Source organism: Lepisosteus platostomus, chromosome 3 (genome assembly GCF_059453375.1).
Source record: "Lepisosteus platostomus isolate fLepPlt1 chromosome 3, fLepPlt1.hap1, whole genome shotgun sequence".
Lineage (NCBI taxonomy): Eukaryota > Metazoa > Chordata > Actinopteri > Semionotiformes > Lepisosteidae > Lepisosteus > Lepisosteus platostomus.
The window spans coordinates 13,398,077-13,414,406 of record NC_142613.1 but is presented as its reverse complement, the minus strand read 5'-3'; the positions used below and the strand labels follow the sequence as shown (position 1 = coordinate 13,414,406).

The 16,330-nt window shown below is 51.2% G+C and overlaps 1 protein-coding gene across 1 annotated transcript; it reads left to right on the top strand.

Moving 5' to 3' along the window:
- The first annotated feature begins 1,944 nt into the window (after positions 1 to 1,944).
- On the top strand, positions 1,945 to 8,567 carry pcna (proliferating cell nuclear antigen). The gene is made up of 6 exons (XM_088624587.1): positions 1,945 to 2,356; positions 4,419 to 4,516; positions 4,766 to 4,833; positions 5,194 to 5,388; positions 6,281 to 6,404; positions 6,889 to 8,567. Exons 1-6 carry the CDS (start codon positions 2,136 to 2,138, stop codon positions 6,963 to 6,965), a joined length of 783 nt encoding a protein of 260 aa, XP_088480713.1. The 5' UTR covers positions 1,945 to 2,135; the 3' UTR covers positions 6,966 to 8,567.
- Positions 8,568 to 16,330: the final 7,763 nt, after the last annotated feature.

Here is a 16,330-nt window from a genome sequence, read left to right as displayed (position 1 = left end):
TTGCAGTACTCCTACAGTCCTTTCTTATGCCATCAGTAAAATGTTTGAACTAGCTGCTGTTTTCCCTCTCCCGAACAATGCAACTCATTGGTGTAGTTTTCACACTAGTCTTCATCACTTTCCTTAACCAGTTGCGCCTGCTGTTGCGACGACCTCGTCTTCTCCGTCCACAGGTTTGAATTTTCCTATCGGTGGCACAGTAAGTGGTATTAATAGCTGAAGTTTCTTCTCTTCCAGTTGCTGCCCTCATCGGTGAGTCCCAGAAATCGGGGCTTGTTCCTTTAGGCCAGGCTTTTCTTAACCGCAAACTTCAGACCTAGATGTGGAGATCCTTAACAACTGCTGTCCTGTTTCTGATCTCCTTTTCCTACCCAAGAGTCCTGAAAGGGAGGTGTCAGCTCAATTGCAATCTTCCGTGGCTGCCAGTGAGATCCTCAAACCTTTTCAGCCAGGTTAAAGTAAATCGGTTGTTAAAGTAGTTAATTCATCATGGCTTGAACTCGGGGTCACTCCATAATCTCCTCCTGGTTTCAAGTGCTGCGTTTTGATACTGTCAATCGCTGCACCCCATGGGACAGCATGGGCAAACTCCATCAGACATTAAAAAACACCTCTCTTGTATCTCTTGTATCCACATTGGACTGGAAAGGATTACAACTAAGATCAATTTAATGGAAAAGACCAAGATGTTGCTCAGTGTAACTGTGACATGACTGAAATTATGTTCAATTTAATTGACAAGACTGAGATTATGCTCAATTTAACTGTGACAGATGGAGATTTATGCTGTTTGATTGAGAAGACTGAGATTATGCTCATAGGCTCCCAACCTGAATTTTGAAAACCTGCTCAGAGGGGGGTATAGGTATCTGTACCTTCAGTGTAATCATAAAAGACTTCAAGAAAAATGAGGCATATGTCCAGCTCAGAAAATAATAAGGCTAATTTTTTGACTGCTCAGGTTGGAATAAAATCTAGATGCCAGCACCCTCCAGAAACAGAGTTTGACACTGTAGACCTTGCTGATCCTGGAATATTAATACATCTTTTAGTTCATTACTATTAGACTGCTGTACTGATCCTCTCTCCCTTTCCCGTCTGTTTGTGTCTCACTTATTAACACTCGTTAAAAGTGGGTGTAAGGACAGGAATCCGAATGAAAAGAGTAGTCGCTGGTTTCAGGAAGACAATTTCTTTTGATATTTTTGTCCAGTTGTCAGAGGTTTGATGAAAAGCGCTCATTTAATTGATTAAAAAATATATTTTTTAGTTTTACCTATCACGGAATACTGTACCTTTGCTCTGCATCCCTGATTTTACATGAGAAAAATACTAATCAATCACCTTAAAAATCCTTTACTTTCAGTTCTTACAAATTTTCTTTTCCAGCACTTTATGCCTATTCTAAATGTGGTCCAATGTGTTAACAGGCCATGTTTTTACCGCCTGACTCAACAAACTCCCTTGTCCGTTTCAGAACAAAAAAACATCAAAACAAATTAGCGCCCTTTTAAACTACACGGCACTTCCTCCAGGGGTCGAGTCGGATGGGAACCCAGTCTGCGAGGAGGCTCGCTGAAGTGAAGGGTAAACGCGGAAAAGCCAGAGCCAAAATGGCGGATACGGGTGGGCGGGCTGTCCCCGACCGTCTCCCCAGCGGTGATTGGCTGATCTCGGTGTCATTCCCAGTGATTTGCCGCGCTCGATTCTGGGTGCTTCGCCTCGTCGGCACGACTGACACGACCAACTGAGGACAACATCGCACTTCATAATGTGCTTGTTTGACCCTGGGTATATAGTTGACTACCTCTGATGAAAATCGCAGTGTTTTAGTCGTCTCTATGCTGCGCGCAAACCAAGGCACGCGCGTCTTAGCCAATCATCGCCTGGGTGACGGTCGGGGTTTCCCGGATGGGGGCGGAGGGGTTGTAGTGACGTCAGAGGAACAAGAATAAAACTCGGCGATTCCCGCCAGCTCGTCTTTGTATTTCAGTCGCCGGATTAGCAAGCGTAGTTAGTGCTGCTGCGGTTGTTTAGCCAGGAGTCAATAACTTTGAGCCTGACGCTTGAGGAACCTGCGTTTCCACCCATTTCTCTTTTTGCACGCCCACGCACACACAGGTCGTTCCTGCAACATGTTCGAGGCTCGGCTGGTCCAGGGCTCGATCCTGAAGAAGGTGCTGGAGGCCCTGAAGGACCTGATCACCGAGGCGTGCTGGGACATCAGCTCGTCCGGCATCTCGCTGCAGAGCATGGACTCCTCGCACGTCTCGCTGGTGCAGCTGACGCTGCGCAGCGACGGCTTCGACTCCTACCGCTGCGATCGCAACCTGGCCATGGGGGTGAACCTGAGCAGGTGAGCTGAGCTGGGCCGAGCGGTCCCGGGAGGAGGTCTCGTCCGCGGGCAGCCCTCCCGCGCGCTCCTCGCGCGGCGTAGTGCGCTGCTGTCAGACACCCGGGTTCTGATCTTGCGTATCTGATGCATTATTGTATTTTCCAAAGCGCCTGTTAACAACGGGTTATAAAGTACGCTGTCGATCGGCTCTTCTAATTGAGTTTTAGAGCGGTGAAGTCGTTGTAAATAATTACTGCGCGCCGTGGCGCAGAGGGAACAAGTTTTCGCGGGTGCTGGTCAGTAAAGTAGTAGTAGCCCATTCCCCCGTGACCCGGGTGTCTTGACGTTTCCCCGGACGGTGCTCTGTGCTTGGAGTAGTTGGCGCCGCGCCGGGCATGTCTGTACATGAGCGGATCTCCGGACTGGCGCTCCGTCACCTGACTGAACCGATCTGGGAATTTGAAATGACTAAAATAACTTATATAATATACAGCGCTATTGATCTGTTGCGTTTGTTTTTTTCGAAATAGCAATCCAGGATGCGTTGAAGAATAATAAACGGTGCATCGCTGTTATAAGTTCATAAATGTTATCCTTGAGGTCTGTATTTCAGTTCCGGCTTTTTTAACTTGAGCACTCAGCCTGTAGATCACAGGGCGTGTGTAGATGCCCTGTTTTGCCCCTTTTAAGTTTGTGTCAAAGTGAACTCGGGCGCCTGGATGGGTTTCTTTTTGTTGCTGCTCTGGCGCCATGAGTTGGGAAAACGGAATAGGAAATCAAAAGGCGGCATGGCTCCCTCTGCCCCGTGACGTCACTTCGGCGCCAAATTCGCAAACGGGGGTCTTGTTGGCGGGAAAGTACAATGTGCTCTGCGTGCAGGGAGAGACGCAGCCCTGTAGGTCTGAGCATGATCAGCGTCTCACTTGTTCGAGTGAGTGTTAGTTTTTAACATTTAGATTCAGAAGATCGATGCCATAAAATACTATATGCGATTCTTCAGAGATTTGTCTGGCATACAGGCAGCTAGATTTGCACACAGAAACTTCCAGAAAACCGTACAAACAAACATTTCAAACGAATAGAACATTTCATAAGCAGACAGAGCCCGTAAATTTACTCCCCCTGCAATGGCGATGGATGCGTTGTAGATGATACATGAATAATGCACCTTCGCAGAACAGAGGCAGGTGTCCGACAGTTCGCTGTGCAGGGGCAGATCACCCTGTGGGAGACGGCCAGGAGCAGCGGTTCAGTGTCCTGTCTCGGGATGAGAGAGGTGTGGGCTCAGGTGGCATGTGGGGTGTTGATTTGGGACATCTCTCCGATGACCTGCTGCTAGTCACTGTAGGTGAGGATTTTTTTTGGCTGACTAGATTTTAAAATCCCCCTGATGGTCAATAAGGAGATGAACGGCGTCCCCAAACGTTGAAGAAGTTCAGGCGGGGAGCTGCGTCGGCATGCCTGGGCTGCAAAGCCGCAAGTCAAGGTTAGATAGATACTTTATTGATCCCGTGAGGGAAATTGCAGTGCAACAGCAGCTTAACACACACAACACAGCCACAGTGTAACGAATTATATAATAATAGTACAATACATACAATACAATACAAGAGTTACTCACAGTCCGGACACACAAAGAACAAACTAGAACAGAACAGTACACAGAAAAATCGTATCACACATATGAATATAAATATAGATATAAATATAAATGTATTGCACAGGTCCCTGGCATATATTGCACAAAAAATGGTAGTAAACGGGAAAAAGAAAGAGAACAGATGTAGCAGTAGATGTGTAGATGCGTTTAGTCCAGAAACTTCCTGTTGATTCCTGTGCTGAAGGAAAAGAGACAAGGGTCTGGCTGTGGAGCCTCATTCACCCTTCAGAAGGCTCCCGAGCCGAACTTGCCTCTTCCAGCGCGGAATAAACCCTTACCTCTTCCTTCGCTCCCGAACGTTTGCGAAGGGGCCCGTCTCTCCGGGATGGGGGGGTGGGGGAGAGTGGCAGCTTTGACCCAGCAGGTCTGGGGGGGCCGGACAGCTGGGGGGCCACTCAGGGACGCTCTCTCCTGTCGCTGCAGCATGTCGAAGATCCTGAAGTGCGCGGGGAACGAGGACATCATCACGCTGCGCGCGGAGGACAACGCCGACACGCTGGCCCTGGTGTTCGAGACGCTCAGTGAGTGGGTTGTGAGCTCGGGGTTGTGGAACTCCCTTACACAAAGGGGGGGTGGGAGTGTGGAACAGGCGATGGTTATCAGACAGGATCAGGTAGCCGCTGCCGGCCTCTTCCTGTTTTCGGCTTGTATAACCGGGCGGGGTTGGTGATGGGCTGTGCTCGGTGCTGTGATTTTGCTCCAGAGGACAGTGGAGCTCACCCTGGGGCGCCAGGAGCTTCACTCTCCCTCTCGTCTCCTCTCCCCCCCAGACCAGGAGAAGGTGTCGGACTACGAGATGAAGCTGATGGACCTCGATGTGGAGCAGCTGGGGATCCCAGTAAGTGCCCCTCTCCCGAAGAGGGTCCCGGGCTCGTCGGTGGTCCTGTAGTCCAGGTCGGCGCTGAGGGAGCAGGTTTTTAACGATCCAGTGATTAGAACGCTAGATTGATCGTCTAAATATAAGCCCGACCTATTTCCCCTATTTCTGCCTTGCTCTGTAAACATCTAGAGCATCCAGGTGATTTCGTGCACAGTACGATGTGAAAGACTGCTTCTAGGAGAGCCCTAGAGAGTCCCCTTGTCTAGCAGTGTGGTCCTTACCGGGTTTTCCGGTTCTGTGGTGGGATCCGGGAGCTCGATTGTTACCGGCGGCGAGGCAGTCTTTCGGGAGGTCTGATAGCGCTCCGCTGTCCCGCAGGAGCAGGAATACAGCTGCGTGGTGAAGATGCCCTCGGGGGAGTTCGCCCGGATCTGCCGGGACCTGTCCCAGATCGGCGACGCCGTCATGATCTCCTGCGCCAAAGACGGCGTGAAGTTCTCGGCCAGCGGGGAGCTGGGCACCGGCAACATCAAGCTGTCCCAGACCAGCAACGTGGACAAGGAGGAGGAGGCAGTAAGTCGAATTGCTCGGGGTTAGACCACTGGCTTAGAGCCCCCCTGTGATACCCGCCTGACCGAGTTCGTTTGATAATTTAATAATTATAATTGCTTACACTTATATAGCGCCTTTTGTGGACACTCCACCACCACCAGTGTGCAGCCCCACCTGGATGTTGCGACGGCAGCCATAGTGCGCCAGAACGCTCACCACACATCATCAGCTATCAGTGGGGAGGAGAGCAGAGTAATGAAGCCAGTTCATAGATGGGGATTATTAGGAGGCCATGATTGGTAAAGGCCAGGGGGAAATTTGGCCAGGATTCCGGGGTTACATCCCAACTCTTTATGAGAAACGCCCTGGGATTTTTAATAACCACAGAGAGTCAGGACCTCGGTTTTACATCTCATCCGAAGGACGGCGCCTGTTTACAGTATAGTGTCCCCGTCACTATACTGGGGCATTAAGACCCACATGGACTGCAGGGTGAGCGCCCCCTGCTGGCCCCACTAACACCTCTTCCAGCAGCAGCCTTAGTTTTTCCCAGGAGTCTCCCATCCAGGTACTGTCCAGGCTCACACCTGCTGTGCTACAGTGGGCTGCCAGTTGTGAGTTGTAGGGTGATATGGCTGCTGGCACAATTTAGCCAGGGCACCAGGGCTAATGCCTCTGCTCTTCTGATCAGTGACCTAGCGATCAGGACCTCGTTTACGGTCTCGTCCTGCAGCACCGTGTTCTCACCACACTGAGGTGCTTATATTGACCATCCTGGTGCGGTAGGAAAGAGCGCCCCCTGCAGGTCCGCCCACCACTGTCTGTGGTTTTCAAGTTCTCCCGTCTTTGTGCCATCTCCTGCTGCTCCACCCTCAGCCCATCTGTGTGTGTTCCCCCCACCCCCCCCCTCCAGGTGACCATAGAGATGAACGAGCCCGTCCAGCTCATCTTCGCCCTCAACTACCTGAACTTCTTCACCAAGGCCACCCCCCTGTCCAAGACGGTCACCCTGAGCATGTCCGCGGACATCCCCCTGGGTAAGAGGCTCCTCCGTGATTGTTGCCCTGCGCCACCTGCTCGCCGCACGGCTCTGTCCTCTTTCCTTGGGCCCAGATCGCTGGCGGGGAAATAAGAGCCGCCAAAAAATTAAGGAACTGACTTCTCTGGATTTCGATGCCGGCCTCCGCGCGGTCTCGGATGTCCGCCGACGGGCCTTTTCCAGGGTGATCCGCCCGCGGGAAAGACGCGCGGGGCGGTCTGAGGCTTGAACGGCGTCTGGCCCCGGAGGCTTGGCGTGGGCAGCGGCTCTGCTCTGCTGGAGTCGGGTGGAGGTCCGGGTTGGCGGTTGCACGGGCCTCATGCGCTCTTGTAGTTGGCCTGCGGTCGTGTCCCACAATGCCAGGGGGGCGCTCCGGCGTGCGAGTGAGGTGGATGCTGGGGATTTTCACACTGGGGGGCGCCTGTTGGAGAAATAGGCTCACGGTCTCTCAGCCTCCTCAGTCTGTCGCGTTTGTCTTGCAGTGGTGGAGTACAAGATCGCCGACATGGGACACGTGAAGTATTACCTGGCCCCGAAGATCGACGAGGAGTCGTCTTAACGGGGTGCTGACTGGCGAGGCAGGGAGGGGGGGGTGCGTGCGTGTGTGTATGGGAGGGGTTCTTATCCCACTGTCTTGTGTGTGTGTGTTGGGGGGGGAATGGGGATTCTGCCGAAGGGTCCCTCCCTCCCGTGTTGGGCTCCCGCCTGTCCATCTGCGGTTTGATCCTAGGTCAGTTCCTCTCGTTCCCCCCCTTCCTGCAGCTTACCGACCCTCTGGTCCTCAGATCGACCGCTCCGGGCGCGAGAAGAGTTGTTCAAAGCCAGCGTTCCTGCATGCTGGCGGCCGCTGCCAGGGAAGAGGGTGGGGTGAAGGGAGGAGAGGCGCTAACCTGGTAGCGCTTGTCTATTTTCAATGAAAGCCTTGGGATACCATCAAGTGACTCCTGTCAAGCGTGCAGCAGTGATCTGCTTCCCCCAGACACTTCCTGTGTGGCTTGGAGGGCGGTTTCAGACGCTCGTTTTGCCAGAGGGACTAAGCCTGCCAATTCTAGTGGGAGCGTAAGAGGGGTGGTCCTGAATTAATGAATGGCTTCTCAGTATTTTGGCTGCGTGTGGTATCTGTTGACCCTTCTTGTCGTTTTCAGTCGTGGATGGAATGCGAAGTCACTTGTTTCCCAGCACTTAATGCATTTTTATACCTTAGGCTCCAGTAAACAATTTTAATGTATCCCATGTGGGAAATGAGTGGCTTGTATCTTTTAATGGGAACGTGACTAGTCCAAGGGGGGTCTCGTGTTCTGTGGACCGACACCCTGAGTGTAGCAGGTTGGTTGCCTGTTCATTTTAAAACGGGGGTGTCCGGTCCTGGTCCTGGAGGGCCAGTGCGTCTGTGTAAAGCAGCAGCTCTGAAGAGCCTGGAGGAGCTGGTGAACTGGCCCGGTTAAGCCAGTGGCGAGCTCCTCGCTAGCCGAGAGAGAATGAAACCCAGCAGAGAAGCTGGCCTTCGGGGCCTGGGATCGCACACCCCTGACTTTAATTCTGTGTTCTGCGATCCTGATCCCAGAGAGCCCCGTTCCAGCAGGCTCCATGGGTCGCTGTTAAATCCCTTGTTCCTAAAGATTTGGGGAAAAGGTTTGTGGTGATGTGTTAAATGAAGTAACCTAGCGATCACCTACAGTCGGAGCAAGATGTGGACCAGAGTCCTTCGGGACCGGTGTTCTCCTAATGAAACAGCGGTTGCATTAGCTCACAGGTGACCCCAGAGACTTGTCTGCACTGGGGCTGATCTGGGCCAGGGGAGGAGAGCTCTCTCTCGCTCTCTGGAGTAATTCCAGCACAGTGCGCAAGAGTTTTCTCCTCCCTTATCCTTAAAAAGTGGAGACTTGATCTGCTGCACTCTGTCCTGAGATAGGGGATCTTCCCCGGATCACAGACCCCAGTGGAATAAACATGAATTTTCTACCCCAAGCTGCAGGAGGTGGGAATCTCTCCGTTTTCTATCATTTCTGTTCAGCCCTGTTATGAATCCTCCTGTTTTTTTTTGTAGATATTTTTTCTGTAAATAAGTGTTTTGGGGGGGGATGACACCTGGTCATTTATACAACGTTAAGTTTTACTTTTTCCCCCCCCCAGACTCCTGTAATAAAAAGATTTAAAAGTGCCTGTTTGTCTTGATTGCTCCTGGCGGAACAGTATCATTGGCAGTTGGTTTCCTGCAGGGGGGTGGCAGGGCTTGGCCTAGTGTTGTAGGTCTTGACAGCTTTTGGTAGTGAGGTGCTCATAGTGTTTAGGAGTGGTAAATTTAGGATGTGGATTATTGCTGAAGATGCAAGTTCTCTGTTCAGCTGCCCATAATCTAATTTTCACCTTTTTCTGGCAGTCTGGTCTGACCCAGGGGAAGTATCAAAGAATTCATAAACTTTTCTTTAAACCGGTGCTACACTATGTGTATCATACTGTGATGTACACAAGTATTGCATGTTTTATAATATCCTGACATATAGTGCTTTTCTGGACACTCCAGTCAAAGCACTTTACAGGTAATGGAGTCTCCCCTCCACCACCACCAGTGTGCAGCCCCACCTGGATGATGCGACGGCAGCCATAGTGCGCCAGAACGCTCACCACACATCAGCTCTCAGTGGGGAGGAGAGCAGAGTAATGTAGCCGATTCATGGAGGGGGATTATTAGGAGGCCATGATTGGTAAGGGCCAAGTGGAAATTTGGCCAGGACGCTGGGGTTACACCCCTACTCTTTTCGAGAAACCCCCTCGGATTTTTAATGACCACAGAAGGACGGTGCCTGTTTTTTACAGTATAGAGCCCCCGTCACTATACTGGGGCATTGGGACCCACATGGACCGCAGGGTGAGCGCCCCCTGCTGGCCCCACTAACACCTCTTCCAGCAGCAACCTTAGATTTTCCCAGGAGTCTCCCATCCAGGTACTGACCAGGCTCACACCTGCTGAGCTTCAGTGGGCTGCCAGTTGTGAGTTGCAGAGTGATCTGGCTGCTGGCTATATCACTCAGTAGAATTCAAAGCAGTCAAAGATGGCAAAAATAAGCGCTTAAAAAATAGAATTTGCTGGGTTTATGGAAAGCTGGCAATACCTTTCCTGCTTAAGCAATTATCTCTTGACGAGCAGGAGTGATATAAAAATGTGTCAAATAGCACGATGGTACAATGGAGATGTAGAACAGGTGGATGGTGACAGCCAGGACTGGAGCTCTGGCGTGTGTGCGGCCTTTCTTAATCTCTAAAGCAGCGGCTGCGCCCCGAGAGACTGGGAGATTTGTCCTAGTGAGCTGCAAACGAGCTCCTCAGGTCGAGCCGTGGCGGGCGGGAGTCCCTGCAGCCGATACTGCTGTGGATGGCCGAGACGCGCTGTCGCCACACGGGGGCGGTAGAGCAGAAGACACGAGCGGAAGGGGAGTCTGCTCCCCGCAGAGGGGTGAGAGGCTGTGGGGCTGAGGCAGCCGGGACTGGTGAGCACGGGCTGACTTTCACGTGTCGGAACCAACGGCTGAGCGAGGTAAGGACGGCTCTGCCAGTGTTGAACCTGGTCCGGTTTCTAGTCATTAGTGACCCGGTAACGCCTTCCTGCCTCGCTCCGGACAGAACCGGACCCGGCGTTTGAAGTGGTAGATGAATTCGGGTGCAAACGAGTGGGTTTCGTGTTCAACGACCTCAGCTCGGAGATAAAGTAGAGCCCATCAAAAAAAGTAAGTGCACTAGACCCGTGGCTTGCTGATTTTACTGATAGGCTGGGTTTTGCAGTCATTTTAATTTAACTGAAACGACCCCAAGTGCTCTATATGTTTAATTTATCTTATTTGGGTTCGAGATGAGTGTGAACAGGCAGGAAACGTATTGGTTTAACCCGCAACGGGGCAGCTGTGGCCGAAACTGGACAAAATCTCCCTCTCCCTAGCCAAACTGAGTCGCGCGGTGATACTGGCATCTCGCCGCCACGTGCGGCTCGCGCGCTTGTTTTCTTCCGGTCACCTGGCCGCTTGCTCTGGGAAGTTACCCGCGCCTGAGTTATCCTGGTGTTTCATCTAACCAAGGGGGGAAAATACATTCCCGTTCACCTTGAATCACAGAAACGCTCAACCCACTCCACTACGAGAGACGGCGAAATTAATGAAATTCGTGAGCGGAGAGGGAGAAAACAGCCCGTTCCTAAGAACGAGCGCTTCCGCGTGGAAAATGAATTTCCCTTCGCCCGTGTGTTCCTTTCCTCCCCTGTGCTCCTCGACCTTCCTTCACCCCTGAGCCCTGAGGCGTTGAGAGGCCGGGGGATGGACAGAGGGCTGGGCAGGAGAGGGAGAAGACGGAACATTCTTCCCCCGTTTAGAAAATGTGATCCCCGAATTCCCATACCTTCCAGAATCAGGTCAACTCCCAATCCTACTGGGAGAGGGGAGTGGGAAGGGGGAACTCGGTCGAACTGGCAGCCCAGTATGTGATCTCCTGTCACAGCCTGAGGAGCAGTGCGCCCGTCTCCCAGTAACGCTCCATATGTCTGTATGCAGATGCATCATGATGTGCCTGTATTGTAAAGGTCTGCTCTGGAAGCACTGACTTTCACGGGTCATGCCAGTACAGCTTCTTGACTTGAGAAGGCGGTGCTGGGGGAAGGGGATTAGCACCCAGCTCTAATCCCTGGCTCTGGACATCTGGCTGCGCTGCGCAGGTGACCAGGCCTTGTGTAACAGAGCAGATTACTCCCTCCTCCTCCTCCTCCACTCTGGGATGGACCGGCAGCGGCCTTCCTCGATAGCAGAGGTCAAGCTGTCTTGTGGCGGAGCCCCTGTGGGTGGGCGCTCGTGATTGAGGGGGGGCTCGAGCTCGCCCAACTTGGGGGGGGGGGGCGTGCAACAGCAGACGCCGGGCTGGGTGACACGCACACGCACACGCGAGAGGAAGAGTCGGCGCACAAAGCCTTCGAATTCAGGGTCTTTTTTCACTTCAAGGCGCTTCATTGGCAGGACCAATGAGTAAGATCAGTGTTGCCAAAGCTGTACAAGCACAATGAACATGAAACACAAATCTAGGGCCATTTACAATAAAGACACATCCTAAAATATTTACATACAGTACGTATCGGGCCTTCCTGGGAGACAGGCTCGCTGTCGTACAGCCCTTTCATTCGGCAGGGACAGGCCACAGAAGACACACAAATGCCAGTTCAAACATGCCCAGGCTTCAAGGTTGAAGTGTGCGCAGTGTACAGTCTGTACAGTACTGTGTTCAGTGCAGTGTACAGTGTGTGTTCAGTGTATTGTACGTTCAGTACAGTGTACAATATGCTGTGTGTCGACAGTACTGTGTTCAGTGCGGTGGATTGTATGTTCTGTGCAGTATACAGTCTGTACAGTACTGTGTTCAGCGCAGTGTACAGTGTGTGTTCAGTGTATTGTATGTTCAGTGCAGTGTACAATATGCTGTGTGTCGACAGTACTGTGTTCAGTGCAGTGGATTGTATGTTCTTTGCAGTATACAGTCTGTACAGTACTGTGTTCAGTGCAGTGTACAGTGTGTGTTCAGTGTATTGTATGTTCAGTGCAGTGTACAATATGCTGTGTGTCGACAGTACTGTGTTCAGTGCAGTGGATTGTATGTTCTGTGCAGTATACAGTCTGTACAGTACTGTGTTCAGTGCAGTGTACAGTGTGTGTTCAGTGTATTGTATGTTCAGTGCAGTGTACAATATGCTGTGTGTCGACAGTACTGTGTTCAGTGCAGTGGATTGTATGTTCTGTGCAGTATACAGTCTGTACAGTACTGTGTTCAGTGCAGTGTACAGTGTGTGTTCAGTGTATTGTATGTTCAGTGCAGTGTACAATATGCTGTGTGTCGACAGTACTGTGTTCAGTGCAGTGGATTGTATGTTCTTTGCAGTATACAGTCTGTACAGTACTGTGTTCAGCGCAGTGTACAGTGTGTGTTCAGTGTATTGTATGTTCAGTGCAGTGTACAATATGCTGTGTGTCGACAGTACTGTGTTCAGTGCGGTGGATTGTATGTTCTGTGCAGTATACAGTCTGTACAGTACTGTGTTCAGTGCAGTGTACAGTGTGTGTTCAGTGTATTGTATGTTCAGTGCAGTGTACAATATGCTGTGTGTCGACAGTACTGTGTTCAGTGCGGTGGATTGTATGTTCTGTGCAGTATACAGTCTGTACAGTACTGTGTTCAGCGCAGTGTACAGTGTGTGTTCAGTGTATTGTATGTTCAGTGCAGTGTACAATATGCTGTGTGTCGACAGTACTGTGTTCAGTGCAGTGGATTGTATGTTCTGTGCAGTATACAGTCTGTACAGTACTGTGTTCAGCGCAGTGTACAGTGTGTGTTCAGTGTATTGTATGTTCAGTGCAGTGTACAATATGCTGTGTGTCGACAGTACTGTGTTCAGTGCAGTGGATTGTATGTTCTGTGCAGTATACAGTCTGTACAGTACTGTGTTCAGCGCAGTGTACAGTGTGTGTTCAGTGTATTGTATGTTCAGTGCAGTGTACAATATGCTGTGTGTCGACAGTACTGTGTTCAGTGCAGTGGATTGTATGTTCTGTGCAGTATACAGTCTGTACAGTACTGTGTTCAGCGCAGTGTACAGTGTGTGTTCAGTGTATTGTATGTTCAGTGCAGTGTACAATATGCTGTGTGTCGACAGTACTGTGTTCAGTGCAGTGGATTGTATGTTCTGTGCAGTGTACAGTCTGTACAGTACTGTGTTCAGTGCAGTGGATTGTATGTTCTGTGCAGTGTACAGTCTGTACAGTACTGTGTTCAGTGCAGTGGATTGTATGTTCTGTGCAGTGTACAGTCTGTACAGTACTGTGTTCAGTGCGGTGGATTGTATGTTCTGTGCAGTGTACAGTCTGTACAGTACTGTGTGGCGTACTCGCACAGCTGTGAGCGAGACGGGGACGCGTGAGGAAATGATATCCACGCTAATGGTACCCGCTGTGGACGGCCAGCGCACCCGACCACATTCGAGCCACCCGTTCCCTTTGTTCTGACAGGAAGCGCCCGTCGGGCTCCTGTCCGGCAGGTGAAGGAGTTGAACGGTTCTTTTCAGTACGTCGAAAACGGCGTCGGGCGAAGCAGGCTGGGGCTTCCTTCTCGCGCCTAGCCGGCGGGGCGTCGTGGAGGACTCCACGGGCTCCCACCCTGCTTCCCTCGGCCACATTTATTTTGACAAATATTGATTGACAAATCCCCCCCCCCCCCCCCCATCCGCATCAGGGATAGCGATTTCCACGCGTGCCTGGTGACGAAAGTGTTCCAGGGCCCCCGTGTGTCAAGGCCGGGCTGTGTCCTGGGTCCTGCCGCTGCCAGCCTCTCTCCTCTCCCAATGACCAGCGTGACAGGACTGCCTCTGCCCCCGTTAGCTCTTTCAATATTTAATTAGCCAGTGGCAGATTAAGGCAGAATTAATTGGAAGGCAGTAGAGAAGTCTTCCTTAACTTTCTGACTCTTCCACGTGCTGGCGGAGGAGAGGGCATGGGCAGGGCAGAGTGTGTGAATGGTATCTGTCTGCTCAGACAGGTGCGTTTGATGTGTTTTACACTACATACTGTACCAGCTGCGCCTTTCATTCGGCAGGGACAGGCCACAGAAGACACACAAATGCCAGTTCAAACATGCCCAGGCTTCAAGGTTGAAGTGTGCGCAGTGTACAGTACTGTGTTCAGTGCAGTGTACAGTGTGTGTGTGCAGTGTATTGTACGTTCAGGACAGTGTGCTGTGTGTGTACAGTACTGTGTTCAGTGCGGTGGATTGTATGTTCTGTGCAGTATACAGTCTGTACAGTACTGTGTTCAGTGCAATGTACAGTGTGTGTTCAGTGTATTGTATGTTCAGTGCAGTGTACAATATGCTGTGTGTCGACAGTACTGTGTTCAGTGCAGTGGATTGTATGTTCTGTGCAATATACAGTCTATACAGTACTGTGTTCAGTGCAGTGTACTGTGTGTGTACAGTACTGTGTTCAGTGCAGTGTAAGCTGTATGCAGAGTATTGTACGTTCAGTGCAGTGTACAGTATGCTGTGCGTGTACAGTACTGTATTCAGTGCAGTGTGCTGTGTGTACAGTACTGGGTTGAGTGCAGTGTGTACAGTACTTTGTTCAGTGCAGTGTACAGTATCGTGTTCAGTGCAGTGTACAGTGTGTGTACCGTACTGGGTTCAGTGCGGTGCGTCGTATGTTCACTGCAGTCTGTACAGTACTGGGTTCAGTTCAGTGTATTGCATGTTCAGTGCAGTGTGCTGTGTGTACAGCACTGGGTTCAGTGCAGTGTGCAGTGTACAGTGTACATTGCCAGCCTGCTATCTTGTTCCACTCTGCTCCAGGACTCCCATTTAAACCTGATGAATAGATCTGCTCCCTGTAATGATCTCATCAGTCAAGGCTGTCTGAGGCTGGGACGCTTTCAGGATGCATCTTTCTCTCCCTTATCCCTCGTTCCCCTTCTGTCACGTCTCCCTTTTCCTTCGTTCCCTGTCATCCCCATTATATTGCATTCCTTCTTCCTCTCCAGCGCTCCCTCGTAGCCATCCTTTCACACTTCTGTCAGCTTCTTCTCCCCTCCTGTCATCTCTCGTCATTTCATCCCTGTCTCCCCTCTCTCTCATCCCTGTCTCCTCTCTCTCTCATCTCCCCTCCTCTCGAATCCCTCTCTCCCCTCCTCTCATCCCTCTCCTGTCCCCTCCCTCCAACCCCTCTCTCTCCTCCTGTCACCTCTTCTCCTCCTCATCCCTGGTTTTTCTCTCTGGTGATTCCCTGTCGTTCCTCTTTCCTCTCGCTCAGATTACTGCTCTTGGAACGCAGGGATTCAGGACACTGGCGTAAGCCGTCCTTCCTGAAGGTGATTTCTGACAGAGTCGCTTCTCTCTCTCCCAGTTTAATTCAATTCAAAGGACTTAATTGGCATGACGGATCAATTACAGCAGTGCCGAAGCACACCAGACAGCCATTAACTACAGCAGTCTCTCTGATTAAATGACTTATCAGAACGAGGGAGGAGAAGGGGGGGCAGAGAGACGAGCTGCAGTGATGGCCTGGGTACCGCAGGGCCTTCGCTGGAGGAATCTGAGTCAGTCCTTGCTCAAGGGTCCAGCAGCATTTAAACCCAGGATCTGATCTCCTGTGAAAGTCACAGGCTAGCAGCCCGTGTGGCCTCTCTGGGAAGCTGTTCAAGCTGTACATCTGTGCCATGTGGTTTGCAGCAGGCTGTGGGATTCTGTCCCACTCCTCTCTGAGCCCAGAGAGGCACGTGTCTGCTCCCTGGTCTCTGAGCCCTGGCTGTCTCACACTGTCCAAGCGCATCCCACACTTGCTCAATGGGGCTGTCCCAGCGCATTCCACACATGCTCAATGGGGCTGAAACGTGGAGTTGAGTTCATTCACCTGCCGGCTTCCTTGCTTTCAGTAGCCTTTAAAAGGGTGACTTTGTTGAGTAAGGGTAGATCAATCAGCAAAGTGAGCTGAACCACGTGATTTGGTGACTCAGGCGGTTTCACACGGACAGGGCAAGCGCTTCTGTCTGTGCCAGGTGCTGCTTTCAAAACCCTGTGCTCCGAAGTTCATTCTGGAGGTTAAAAGGTGTCAGCCATGCAAGCTCAGCTCATTGGGTGAGGCAGTGTCTGCTAGAGAAATAAAGAACTTAGCTGTGGCTATTGGCCTTTAGAAAGATTAATGTTGGAAGGATGAATATATACAGCTGTGGACATAAAAGACTGGTTATCTGAAATACTCACTAAGTGTTGGGGATCCCTCACACAGGATGTGCCCTATTTGTTCTGGGGATGAGAACTGTACATCCGGGTTGCAATGCTGCATTCATTTGCCTTTATACATTTTCATAAAGGTTTTTTATTAGAAAAATGTGTGCAGATGAATTACAGTGTGAGTGG